Raw genomic sequence first — 13,087 nt, forward strand, 5'->3', positions numbered from 1 at the left:
GGAGCATTTAATAGAATGATACCATCAGGCTGACGAGCAGCAGCAGAGAGACCGGGGCAGGACGACAGGAAGCGGCGCCGATAAGGCCCGCAGAACAAGACGGGGGCCCAGAACTACGGCCCCCCTGAGGTGGCGGGCTGACACAGGCCGCACGGCTGCTGCTTCACTTCCTGTCTGCACATCTTCTGATGAAGATTGTCTTGATGATACGTTAATAATAAAGCCAAACATTTTGAATGCTTACGACGGTTTAGGTGCCGTTTCAGGCCAGTTGCCGATTCCCACTCGACAGCGAAGGCGGCTGCGCTCCGGAAACAGCGGCTCTGGCTCGGTTCTGCTGCCACACGGAGTCACGAATGGCCCGATCGTGTGATATCGCACGCGTGTAGCATGTGAAACAGCTTCGGGCTTGGTGTGAAGAAGCACGCCCACCGTCGCCGCCGCCGCCGCTGGCTCAGACGTGGCGTCAAATCGAAGCCTCCTCATTCAGCAAGAGTCCAGCACCAGAGTCCAGCACCAGAGTCCAGCACCAGAGTCCAGCACGTACGGACGGCTGTCGTGTGGTGAAGCTGTTATCAGTCGCCAACTCGTCTGTCAGAATCAAAAACGATGGCGTCTCACATGGCGTCCACGCCAGCAAAACGGGCTCATTCAGGCCCGTATTCTGCACGTGTAGGCGTGGCGTCAACAGGGGCACCAGTGGGTGACGCGTTCCTCCTGCGCCGGCCTCACGTGGACGAGTTCAGAGGCCGACAGGACGCAGCGTTGCAAATCAGACCCTAATATCCGTCTGGACAGAACCACGGGCCTTTTCCACCGCCTGGACTCAGGCGCCACATCGATCTGGTCTGTCACTATTTGAACATTCACATAGGCTGATTTTCTTGTTTTAATTATTTTTAATTGCTAATTCTTAAGTTCAGATGTGGCTGTTTTCCGGAGACTCCTGGAACTCCGGTTTCCTCCTGACCCTAGGTGTGTGTGTGTGTGTGTGTGTGTGTGTGTGTGTGTGTGTGTGTGTCCTGTGATGATAGCGACCCGCCCATCAGACGCCTCCATCAGGCTTAATCTGTGATTAGCAGGAGAAGGATGGGTGGATAAATATCAGTGGACACGTGGAGAGAAGGGTAAACACCGGGGTCGTTCCCTCCCGACGCCGGGGTCGTTCCCTCCCAACAACGGGGACGTTCCCTCCCAACACCGGGGTCGTTCCCTCCCGACACCGGGGTCGTTCCCTCCCGACACCGGGGTCGTTCCCTCCCAACAATGTTCCCTCCCAACAACGGGGACGTTCCCTCCCAACACGGGGTCGTTCCCTCCCAACACCGGGGTCGTTCCTCCCAACAATGTTCCCTCCCGACGACGGGGACGTTCCCTCCCGACGCCGGGGACGTTCCCTCCCGACGCCGGGGTCGTTCCCTCATGACACCGGGGTCGTTCCCTCCCAACGACGGGGACGTTCCCTCCCGACACCGGGGTCGTTCCCTCCCGACAACGGGGTCGTTCCCTCCCAACAATGTTCCCTCCCAACAACGGGGACGTCCCTCCCCAACACCGGGGTCGTTCCCTCCCGACACCGGGGTCGTTCCCTCCCAACAATGTTCCCTCCCAACAACGGGGACGTTCCCTCCCAACACGGGGGTCGTTCCCTCCCAACACCGGGGTCGTCCCTCCCAACAATGTTCCCTCCCGACGACGGGGACGTTCCCTCCCGATGCCGGGGACGTTCCCTCCCGACGCCGGGGTCGTTCCCTCATGACACCGGGGTCGTTCCCTCCCAACGACGGGGACGTTCCCTCCCGACACCGGGGTCGTTCCCTCCCGACAACGGGGTCGTTCCCTCCCGACAATGTTCCCTCCCGACAATGTTCCCTCCCAACGCCGGGGTCGTTCCCTCCCGACGCCGGGGTCGTTCCCTCCCGACAACGGGGTCGTTCCCTCCCGACAATGTTCCCTCCCAACGCCGGGGTCGTTCCCTCCCGACGCCGGGGTCGTTCCCTCCCAACAACGGGGACGTTCCCTCCCAACACCAGGGTCGTTCCCTCCCGACAACGGGGACGTTCCCTCCCGACGCCGGGGTCGTTCCCTCCCGACGCCGGGGTCGTTCCCTCCGACAACGAGGTCGTTCCCTCCCAACAACGGGGACGTTCCCTCCCAACACCGGGGTCGTTCCCTCCCGACACCGGGGTCGTTCCCTCCCAACAATGTTCCCTCCCAACAACGGGGACGTTCCCTCCCAACACCGGGGTCGTTCCCACCCAACGCCGGGGTCGTTCCCTCCCAACAATGTTCCCTCCCGACGACGGGGACGTTCCCTCCCGACGCCGGGGACGTCCCTCCCGACGCCGGGGTCGTTCCCTCATGACACCGGGGTCGTTCCCTCCCGACGCCGGGGTTGTTCCCTCCCAACACCGGGGTCGTTCCCTCCCAACAACGGGGTCGTTCCCTCCAACAACGGGGTCGTTCCCTCCGACACCGGGGTCGTTCCCTCCCAACACGGGGTCGTTCCCTCCCGACACTGGGGTCGTTCCCTCCCGACAACAGGGTCGTTCCCACCCAACACCGGGGTCGTTCCCTCCCAACGCGGGGTCGTTCCCTCCCAACACCGGGGTCGTTCCCTCCCAACGCCGGTGTGTGTGAGCTACAGGCAGAGCGACTGTTTCCACTGGAAGGAGCGGAGCTGTTTTTGGGAGAGGAGCAGCGCGTTGGAGCCGCGTGTATCAGCTGGATCTGGTGTTTGAATCCCGGCATCACTCTGCTGATGGACCCGCCCACACCAGCCTCCTCTCTTCCATTACCGTCTGACAACTTCCATTTCTTTCCTGAAGGCTTTGTTTCCTCCGGAGGAGAACCGCCGTGACTGCTGAGAGCGAATGTAATACAAATATAATGACTTTACCAGGCGAGAGCGTGCACGTGCACATGCACGTGCAAACGTGCCCGAGTCCTGCAACACCAGCTCCGGTCTGTTCTGCCGCGTGGAACGTGCAGACGTTCCTCCCGGGCCACAAACGGATGCAGCGGTGGTGAACGTGCGACAATGGAGAGCCAGGCACAGCGCCGTGCGCATCGTGCACGTTGGCATCCCATCACTCGCTTTGTGGATCTTTTGAAGCACTTCCAGGCGACAGAGACAAGTCGGAGAGCATCGCTCCCGTTGGCCAAACACCGCACTGATTAACACTACAGTTAATTGACTTAATGCTCCCGAGAGACTGAAATGAAAGTTAATTAAAGCTTCGCGCGCGTTTAATGAAGAGAAAACGAGAAAAGGCCAAATTAGCAGACGCTGTTGCTCGGCGGTCCCGTGGCGGCCACGACGCACCGGTGCCTCGACTCCCCCGACGCCTCCATTCATGGCGGAGGACTTGCTTTCCACATCCGGAACGCCGTTTGTTGCCCCGGCGCCGTCTTGGAACGCTTGATGCGCCATTTGACAGAACAGCCAGCAGACATGTAAGAACATAATTTGCTCATCATAATGGACAAATCGGGGGCACGCCAGCTCCCATCTCTGTCATCTGCTGGGTGATGGCTCCTCCGTTCTGGGGGGGTCATCTGGCGAGGCTGGACATAAAAGGGAAGATAACAGGGAATGGTGGAGAGAGCGTTTAGGTCTTAAACCCCCCGGAAATGCAGGAAGTGCTGCCAAAGACATCTGCAGCCACGGGCGATCTGCTCGTGTCTCTCTGCTCGTGTCTGTCTGCTCGTGTCTGTCTGCTCGTGTCTCTCTGCTCGTGTCTCTCTGCTCGTGTCTGTCTGCTCGCCGTCTCTCTGTTCGTGTCTGTCTGCTCGCCGTCTCTCTGCTCGTGTCTGTCTGCTCGCCGTCTCTCTGTTCGTGTCTGTCTGCTCGCCGTCTCTCTGCTCGTGTCTGTCTGCTCGCCGTCTCTCTGCTCGTGTCTGTCTGCTCGTGTCTGTCTGCTCGTGTCTGTCTGCTCGCCCTCTGTCTGCTCGCCGTCTGTCTGCTCGTGTCTGTCTGCTCGCCGTCTCTCTGCTCGTGTCTGTCTGCTCGCCCTCTGTCTGCTCGCCGTCTGTCTGCTCGTGTCTGTCTGCTCGCCGTCTCTCTGCTCGTGTCTGTCTGCTCGTGTCTGTCTGCTCGCCGTCTGTCTGCTCGTGTCTCTCTGCTCGTGTCTGTCTGCTCACCGTCCCTCTGCCGCCTCATCCTGGGGTCTGACTAAAGGATCCATTGTTCTGTGGCTCGTTTCCTGCCAATCAGAGTGACAAACAGAGCGCTCGATAATTTCTCCCCCAACACTTCGCCTGTCATTGAGTCTGGCATGACAAGAAACTAACACTCAGTCCTCCAGTGAGCTTTTAGACAATTTCGGACCAAAGCTTTCACACACACACACACCCCTACACACACACACACACACACACACACACACACACACACTTTTATCAAGGAAATTACAACTATGTGGTCACGTCCCACTGGGAGCACGTTCCCGCTACTGCCGAGCGCTCATCTACTACTGTTGTCTACCGGCTCTTGCTGACATTAGCGAGCGATGCCTTTCAAATATCACGGCCTTTGGGAGTGGGTCAGGGTTGCTATTTATAGAGGGTCAAGACAAGATGATAGTTTGGCCCGTCGGAGTGATACAGAGCGGCTTTAGTAGCTCTGCTGCAGCTGATTCGGTGTCAGCGAACGCTCCGGGGCTCCACAGCAGATGTGATCTTCAAGGGTCTCTGGATCGGTGGTTTTTACAGTGGCGTCGCGTTGGGAATGCTCCGGGGCCACCTGGGCACAGACCAGGCCGCAGCCCTGCGACCCCCCCTCACGGAGCCTTGAGAGTATAAAGTTGTCTTGTAAAAATGCTATGAAGCAACTTCGATTCCTGTTTTTTTCTTTAATCCTACATACACGAACCATCTGAGCCTGTTCCGAGCTACTTTAGCTGTGGGAATTCTGCTGCAGGGAATTCTTCCTGTCCAGTGTGAAGCAGTACAACAGGAAGGTGAAATGACCGTCTTTGCCCCCGGACATTTATTCAATTTTGACAAATGACTGTTTTATCTCCAAACTTATAAGCCATGCTGCAAATGAAGTCATCAGTGTGGCCCTTACGTGTTGCCCCCCCCAGCACAGCTTTGCCCCACCCTTGACCAAATATACCCCGTTCACTCCACCCTCTGCTTGACATTCAGCCCCGGGGCTTTAAAAGCCCGAGCCGGCGCCTGCTGCCGTGGGTGCCGCTGCTGAACGCGTGTGTGTTGCTTTCACTGTTTACATTCTTCCAGAGCCGGAGCGCTTCTACTCGAGCCAGAATGTCTAAGCCCTTGTCAGACCACGACAGAAAGAAGCAGATCTCCGTGCGCGGCCTCGCCGGCGTGGAAAACGTCGCGGACCTGAAGCAGAATTTCAACAGACACCTCCACTTCACGCTGGTCAAGGACAGAAATGTGGCGACCCGAAGGGATTACTACTTTGCTCTCGCCCACACGGTGCGGGACCACTTGATGGGCAGGTGGATCAGAACCCAGCAGCACTACTATGAGAAGGATCCCAAAGTGAGTTCCAGCCCCAGCACGATATTCCATCAATAGATCACATCTCACATCTGTGGTTTTAAAGGTATAACAGACAATCCTGGTGACTTCCCGGCAACTATTTTGGTCCCAAAAGCCGGTCCCAGTTGTCCGGACTTTTATGGAAGTGGTTTCGGACCGTAGTCAGCCAGCTCAGTCATGCACCATAACCAGAATTTAACCCTGCTCCTGCACGCCGGCCACACTTTGAGGTCCACATTGTCAAACTGTTCTCCCCTCAATGTTACGTAATGTCAAGTGGTGACATTTAAACCTCACGGTGGGATATTTCGCCTGCTGCCGGCACGCCGCTGCTCCTAAACTGTGTTGATACCTGAAACCCGGCCGTGACCTTCTGTCACTGACCGGTCTGACTGTAACGCACACAGCCTTTACTGGTCTCTGTGGCCCAGATGCCTCCGAGGGCGTCTGACCTGAGGAGCATTCGTAGTCACGTAGTCTGCAAACATCCGTCTTGGAGGTGCTGTTCAACGATTAGCTTAAAAACAGAAAGCAGACGGGAGGGGGGGTGATTGGGGGGGGGGTAGACGGTGCAAAGTACAGTGCATTCATTTAAACACAAAAGGCAGAGTGAAACTGAACCCTGAGCACGGACTTAGTGTGAAAAGTTCATGTTAGATAAGATTCCGTTTGGGAGCTGTTTGCTCTGCAAGTTGGTGCCAGTGCTCTAAAGGTCAAAGGTGAATCCTCAAAAGGTCGCAACCTTCCACCTATAGTTGTGTGCTACATGCACCTGCGCTACCTCTACAGCAATGGCTCATTCCCCTGCTCCAATCCAAGGCAACGCTAGGCTAATTAGCATAATTAGAAGGTTTCCGATATCCGTTTGAAGAAGCCCTCCGATCGCTCCTCAGATTTGAGCTGCACAATGAAAGGGTAGCAGGCTCGGGCTGACCTTTCCGGCAACCTCTGCGGGAGCTATTTTTGCCGAGGCCAAAATGTTGGTGGTTACGCAACACTCGAAAGCGATCTGTCCCTCCTCCCTTGTGTTCTCCTCTCCGCTCTACCTCCGCTTCAGCTTCTGTGCTCCTCCATTACAGAGGAGGAGAGAACCAAATGGCAAAGGCTAAACGGAGTCTCAGGTGGCACATTTGTGCGCCCGGCCAGGCGTGAAGCCAAATGATGAAACTTGAAGGTTTCCTTTGCCAGTTGAGGGTCAGATGTTGTTGTGACATTTCGCCGCTCCTGGGCGCCAGATTTGCGCCCATTATGCTCCAGACGTCACTTTCCTTAGACGCCGATCATTTGATGTTGCTGAACTCTTCAGGCCTGTTGATTTCATTCCTTCTTCTCAAACCTGCAGCGTGTGTACTACATCTCCCTGGAGTTCTACATGGGTCGCGCCCTCCAGAACACCATGGTGAACCTGGCCCTGGAGAACGCCTGTGACGAGGCCATGTACCAGGTGAAGGGAACGCCCGTTGTTCTTGCTGTCATGGCTGCTCCACCCCTTCATTCAAGGGTCAACAGACAGAAATGCTTTTTTTCCTCCAGATGGGTCTGGACATGGAGGAACTGGAGGACATGGAGGAAGATGCCGGTTTGGGAAACGGTGGTCTGGGCCGCCTTGCTGGTGAGCACTTTGAGTTTTCCCCCATAAAAATGGTGCAACGTGTTCGAGGAGCTCATCCCTCTCTGCCTGCATTTGCAGCCTGTTTCCTGGACTCCATGGCTTCGCTGGGTCTGGCTGGCTACGGTTACGGCATTCGCTATGAATTTGGTATCTTCAATCAGAAAATCGTCAATGGCTGGCAGGTCAGAACTAATTCTTCTGTATTGACTTTAGCCTCAACATGAAATCACCCCCTGAATGAGCTTCCTTGCTATCATTATGAGAACTCAATGTTCATCCGTGTCTGGCGCCGCTCATAAGCCGCTCAGCTAATGAATGTTTTCCTTCTCCTCAATATGAATTAATGGCACCCTTCAGGTTGAGGAGGCCGATGATTGGCTGCGCTTCGGTAACCCCTGGGAGAAGGCTCGCCCGGAGTACATGCGCCCCGTACACTTTTACGGCAAGACCGAGCATCATCCGGACGGCGTCAAATGGGTCGACACTCAGGTGAAAAGCTGGTTTAAATCCGTAAGAAGCCAGAGGGAGGCGTGTTCCGGGCTGCTGAGTGACCTTTTGTGTGGCGGTGGCGACAGGTGGTGTTGGCTCTGCCGTACGACACCCCGATTCCAGGCTACAGGAACAACATCGTCAACACCATGAGGCTGTGGTCTGCAAAGGCTCCCTGCGAGTTCAACCTGAAAGACTGTAGGTGTCTGGGAGCGGATGAGTGTGGAAACGGCCGGCGCCTCTCAGGAACGCGCGACTGAATCTACCTGTGTTGTGTGTTCTTCAACAGTCAACGTTGGCGGCTACATCCAGGCCGTGTTGGACAGGAACCTGGCCGAGAACATCTCCCGCGTGCTGTATCCCAATGACAACGTAAGGACATGAAGGGATACCGCCCTCCAATTCCCCCACATTACATTCCTATCATTCCTATCTGACCCTGGGTCAGGTTAATGACGGGCAGGTCAGGATCCTGGGACTGCAGGTCCAACAGAAGATCAGTGAGGGATTTACATAATTCATCCGAAGGGTCTCGGCTATGATGTTACCATTTAGTGGGCAGGTGGCTCATTCAAAATCATTTCAATTAATAAACAGGACAAGAAGCAGTAAATTAAGTAAATTAAGTGTTCAGAAGGCCGGTGGCAGCAGGAACTGGTGAGTTTTAGAGGTTTAATCAACAGCTCCAGCTAATGGAGTGTCTTTATGTAGCGCCTTTCCATCATTAGACGTCTTTACATCATCAGCCTGAATTCATACACTCATAAAAAAGATGCGGCATGAGGCGAACTTTTCAGTTAAGATTCTTTTTTCCATTTAAACGTGAGCCGTGCATGTGAGGCGTGCACGTGAGGCGTGCGCCCCCAGTTTATCGTCCTGTGCTGTGAGGAAGTGCTACGCGAGTCCTCCGACACATCCAGGCTCACTAATGTACCAGTTTGATGTATTCATGAATCACTGTACATCTGAGCCTTAAATATCCGTGTGCAGCGCCTAAATGAGGCTGACCCCCCCCCGCTGGGACCCCCGCTGGCGTTATTGATCTATGTAAATGGCGTGCTTTTATTGACCAGCCCTCGCTCCTCCTTCCACCATTCCCGCTCTCATTTGAATTGCATTGATGTTTTATTTGGAGGAACAGCATATTTAACTCCACGCTGCCCCCCCCCCCCCCCCACCTGTGCAGGATTTCAGTGCCATCTCCTCTCAGGGAAATTATGGCATCCACAGCGAGCACTGCTTTATTAGCCTCCTATAGCATCCCCGTTGATAGGGAGCCGTGGGACTTATCCTATATAAAGTGATTGATCTTACCTCTGATTTTTTGCTCCGCGTGTTCCCGGAGAAACGTGATTGTTCCGGCGGCGTTGGGACGGTCAGATAATAAAATGTTCCCCGTGGGCCAATAAGCAGCAGCCACAACACTCTCATGCAGGGCGGGAAAAGGAAAAGAAATGATCATTTCTTGAGAATCTGTTATCTGGTGTGTATCTGAGTAGAATTTGCAAGTAGCCAAATGCTAATAGCCCCCCCCCCTCCCCAAGTGCAATGCATAAATTTGTGAGTTTGGTCCAAAATAAAATGACTAATTTATTCTCTGTACTGAGGACGGACTGGTATTTCGTCACAGATATTTATTTGTAAAACACAACGGCTTCCTGCATGCGCCCGCCTGGATTATGAATTAACAATATGCAAACTCTGAAATGCCTTTTAATTAGCTCATTACCATGAAAAATTCCAATTTCTAGCTCTGTAATATGATTTCATGTAACTGCTGATATTATTGCAGACACTGGGATTTAGCTATATAGGAGTTTTATTCTAATTGTCTTTTGATTCTAATAGACTACTTGACTCATAAATGAATATTGGCCTTATTATTTTGCTTCCATAAAAACAATGTAAAGTGTCTATGTAGCTTTTTTTATAGCCCTACGGGGGTGGGGGGTCGTCATGGATCTGTCAAAAGGTTTGCATATATGTAGCATTCCCCTGATGTCTATGTGCCTTTGGTTGTCAGGGTAATTAGGGTTGTTAGCTTTGTATACGAGGTTTCCAGACAAGTGTCCACGAGCGTGAGCAGCAGTCAGGAATATCTCAGATTGTCTGCTTAAAGAAATCTATTCATCTTTGCCTGCAGGGCATAAACAGACAAATATGCATCTTTACCCACAGTTCTTTGAAGGAAAGGAGCTCCGTCTGAAGCAGGAGTACTTTGTAGTTTCTGCCACCCTGCAAGACATCATCCGCCGTTTCAAGGTCTCCAAGTTTGGCTCCAGGGAAATTGCTCGCACGGATTTCAGCAAACTGCCTGAAAAGGTGAAGCAAATAACACAGCGAAATGATTCAGAGAAGAAAAGCTTCCCCACTTGTTGTTGCCGCGTGAAAGCCCCTCTTCCTCTGCCAGTGGAGGCACTGATTGCATCTGTTGCTCTGCTTGTCCAGGTTGCCATCCAGCTGAACGACACCCACCCGGCCATGGCAATCCCTGAGCTGATGAGGGTCCTGGTGGATGAGGAGAAACTCGGCTGGGAAACGGTGAGAAAGCAACGCTTATCTTTAATTATTTAATGTAAATCAGATGGACACATCTTTTAATCTGCTGTTGTCTAGGCCTGGGACATCTGCGTGCGCACGTGCGCCTACACCAACCACACGGTGCTTCCTGAGGCTCTGGAGAGATGGCCGGTCGACCTGTTTGCTCATCTGCTTCCTCGTCACTTGGAAATTGTCTACGAGATCAATCGTCGCCATCTAGAGGCCAGTGGAGTGCATTGCATTTATTTATTTATTTATTTTTGAATACGTCCACATGTCGAACAGAACGTAGAACGAGCAAGAAAATATCTCGTTTCTGCTGTGCAGAGAGTTGCTGCTAAGTTTCCTGGCGATCAGGACCGTCTGCGTCGTATGTCTCTCATTGAGGAGGGCGGGCAGAAGAGGATCAACATGGCCCACTTGTGCATCGTGGGCTCCCACGCCGTCAACGGCGTGGCCCAGATTCACTCAGACATCCTCAAAGCAACTGTGTAAGTCTCAGGTGAAGCTCTCAGTAAAGGTGCGAATGGCGGAACTGTTGCGGCGCTCGCTCGCTAAACTGGGGATTGATTTCCCGGCAGCTTCAAGGATTTCTATGAAATGGAGCCGCACAAGTTCCAGAACAAGACCAATGGCATCACTCCCCGCCGCTGGCTGGTGATGTGCAACCCCGGGCTGGCAGAGGTCATCGCTGAGGTCAGCAAAACCTCTCCTACGGACTTCACTCACTAAGGTAAAATAAATCCAACTAAGAGCTCATGGTGTCCATTGGAAACAGAGGATTGGTGAGGACTTCATCCGCGACCTGGACCAGCTGCGAAGCCTCTGCAAATACGTCAACGACGAGGCGTTCATCCGCGATGTCGCCAAAGTCAAGCAGGTACCAGCCGGATTCCCGTTCACCCCGCGGACGCCGCCTTTAGCCGCGCCGGTGCTTTAAAGCCGCTCGCTTGAACCCAACAGGAAAACAAGATGAAGCTCGCCGTGCATCTGGAGGATCACTACAAGGTGAAGATCAACCCCAACTCCATGTTTGACATCCAGGTCAAAAGGATCCACGAGTACAAGCGCCAGCTGCTCAACTGTCTGCACATCATCACCTACTACAACCGTGAGTGCGTGCAGAAGCCTCCGGGCCGGCGCTAGCGCTCCGTGACCGTTGCTCTTCTCATCGCAGGCATCAAGAAGGAGCCGAACAAGCAGTGGACCCCAAGAACGATCATGATTGGAGGAAAGGTCGGCGACTTTACACAACCCCGACTCGCCGCGGTGATTGAACCCATCTGATCTCCGGCTTTCACTCTTCGTCCCCGCAGGCTGCTCCTGGGTACCACACAGCCAAGATGATCATCCGCCTGATCACAGCCATCGGCGAGGTGGTCAACAACGATCCCGTGGTTGGCGACCGCCTGAAAGTCATCTTTTTGGAGAATTACAGGGTCACACTGGCAGAGAAAGGTGGTTGTTCTCCCCCTCCTCTTCACCTTTCTGTCCCGTTTCATGTTCATCAGACGTCCTTCTTTCCCAGCCGAGATTATTCAATCAAAGTTCCTCATGAGTCACAGCTGAAGACGCCCATCGGCACCATTAACCCTCTGCCTTCGTCACCCTTCAGTCATCCCAGCGGCCGACCTGTCGGAGCAGATCTCCACAGCCGGCACTGAAGCCTCTGGAACCGGCAACATGAAGTTCATGCTGAACGGCGCCCTCACCATCGGTACCATGGACGGGGCCAACGTGGAGATGGCCGAGGAAGCCGGGGAGGGAAACCTCTTCATCTTCGGTATGAGGGTGGACGATGTGGAGGCCCTCGACAAGAAAGGGTAAAAGAGTCAACCCCGATTTGTTGATGAACGAATGTGAAAGTGAAACTCTTTCCATCCAAACCCCAGCACGTTAGAGGGAAACCTCCTCGTGACCTCGTCATCGGCCCAGTTGCTGTGTTTTGTGTCGCTTTTGCAATGTTTAGAAACACATCAGCTTCATTTAAAATGTAAAGGTGTGAACTCAGGAGCCCTCTGGTACCGCTGTTCAAACATTAACAACCGCAGCCTAGCTAATCCAGTTAGCCTGATTGCCACGCACACACACACACACACACACACTCTTCTCTTTCTCCTGTAATGACGTGTGTTGTGATTATTTCTGTCCTTTTTCAGATACCACGCTGAGGAATATTACAACCGACTGCCTGAGCTGAAACAGGCCATCGACCAGATTTCTGGAGGCTTCTTTAGCCCAAAGCAGCCTGATCTGTTCAAAGAGATCGTCAACATGCTGATGCATCACGACAGGTAAAGACACGTCTAACATGGCCAACCTGAAGAAAGAAGCCTGCTGCGTTTACAGTAGAACAACGCCAGGTGGCGCCATACCTGGCAGATGTGCGCGTTAACCGCCTCGTTTTCTGCCCAGATTCAAGGTCTTTGCTGACTACGAAGCATACATTAAATGCCAGGAGGATGTCAACGCTCTTTACAAGGTACGCAGGTGACTTCACTGTGTGTCGAAGCCGATGCACGAGAGCTACTCCTCATGGTTTTTTCCCTTCTTCTACCCACGTTAGAACCCCAAAGAATGGACCAAGAAGGTGATTTACAACATTGCCGGCTGTGGTAAGTTCTCCAGCGATCGCACCATCGCCCAGTACGCCCGTGAGATCTGGGGCATGGAGCCCACGCTGGAAAAACTCCCCAGTCCAGATGACATAAAAGTTTAAGCCCCCCTCAATCACGCCATGAAAGGGTTCAGTGTCATCGCGACTGCAACCAAGCACGTTTGTGAGGGTTTGAATAATGTACTGGTATTTTTGTATTTAAAAACATAGCCTATTGTATTCCACTTGGAACCATTCTGAATAAAAAAAATCTCGGAAATTCCACTTTTCCTTCTTGCCATTTCTTCCCCGGTTCATGGAAAGTTTGGACAAAA

The 13,087-nt window shown here is 53.5% G+C and overlaps 1 protein-coding gene across 1 annotated transcript; it reads left to right on the plus strand.

Annotated features, from left to right (window-relative positions):
- The first annotated feature begins 5,175 nt into the window (after positions 1-5,175).
- Positions 5,176-13,032, plus strand: pygma (phosphorylase, glycogen, muscle A). The gene is made up of 20 exons (XM_057054106.1): positions 5,176-5,514; positions 6,857-6,958; positions 7,048-7,126; positions 7,205-7,308; positions 7,484-7,615; positions 7,702-7,813; positions 7,905-7,987; positions 9,794-9,937; positions 10,064-10,156; positions 10,232-10,378; positions 10,484-10,647; positions 10,738-10,852; positions 10,935-11,036; positions 11,120-11,267; positions 11,334-11,392; positions 11,473-11,614; positions 11,772-11,979; positions 12,316-12,450; positions 12,572-12,638; positions 12,723-13,032. Exons 1-20 carry the CDS (start codon positions 5,272-5,274, stop codon positions 12,873-12,875), a joined length of 2,532 nt encoding a protein of 843 aa, XP_056910086.1. The 5' UTR covers positions 5,176-5,271; the 3' UTR covers positions 12,876-13,032.
- The last annotated feature ends 55 nt before the right edge of the window (positions 13,033-13,087 follow it).

The sequence above is a fragment of the Takifugu flavidus genome, chromosome 14, assembly GCF_003711565.1.
Source record: "Takifugu flavidus isolate HTHZ2018 chromosome 14, ASM371156v2, whole genome shotgun sequence".
NCBI classification, from domain to species: domain Eukaryota; kingdom Metazoa; phylum Chordata; class Actinopteri; order Tetraodontiformes; family Tetraodontidae; genus Takifugu; species Takifugu flavidus.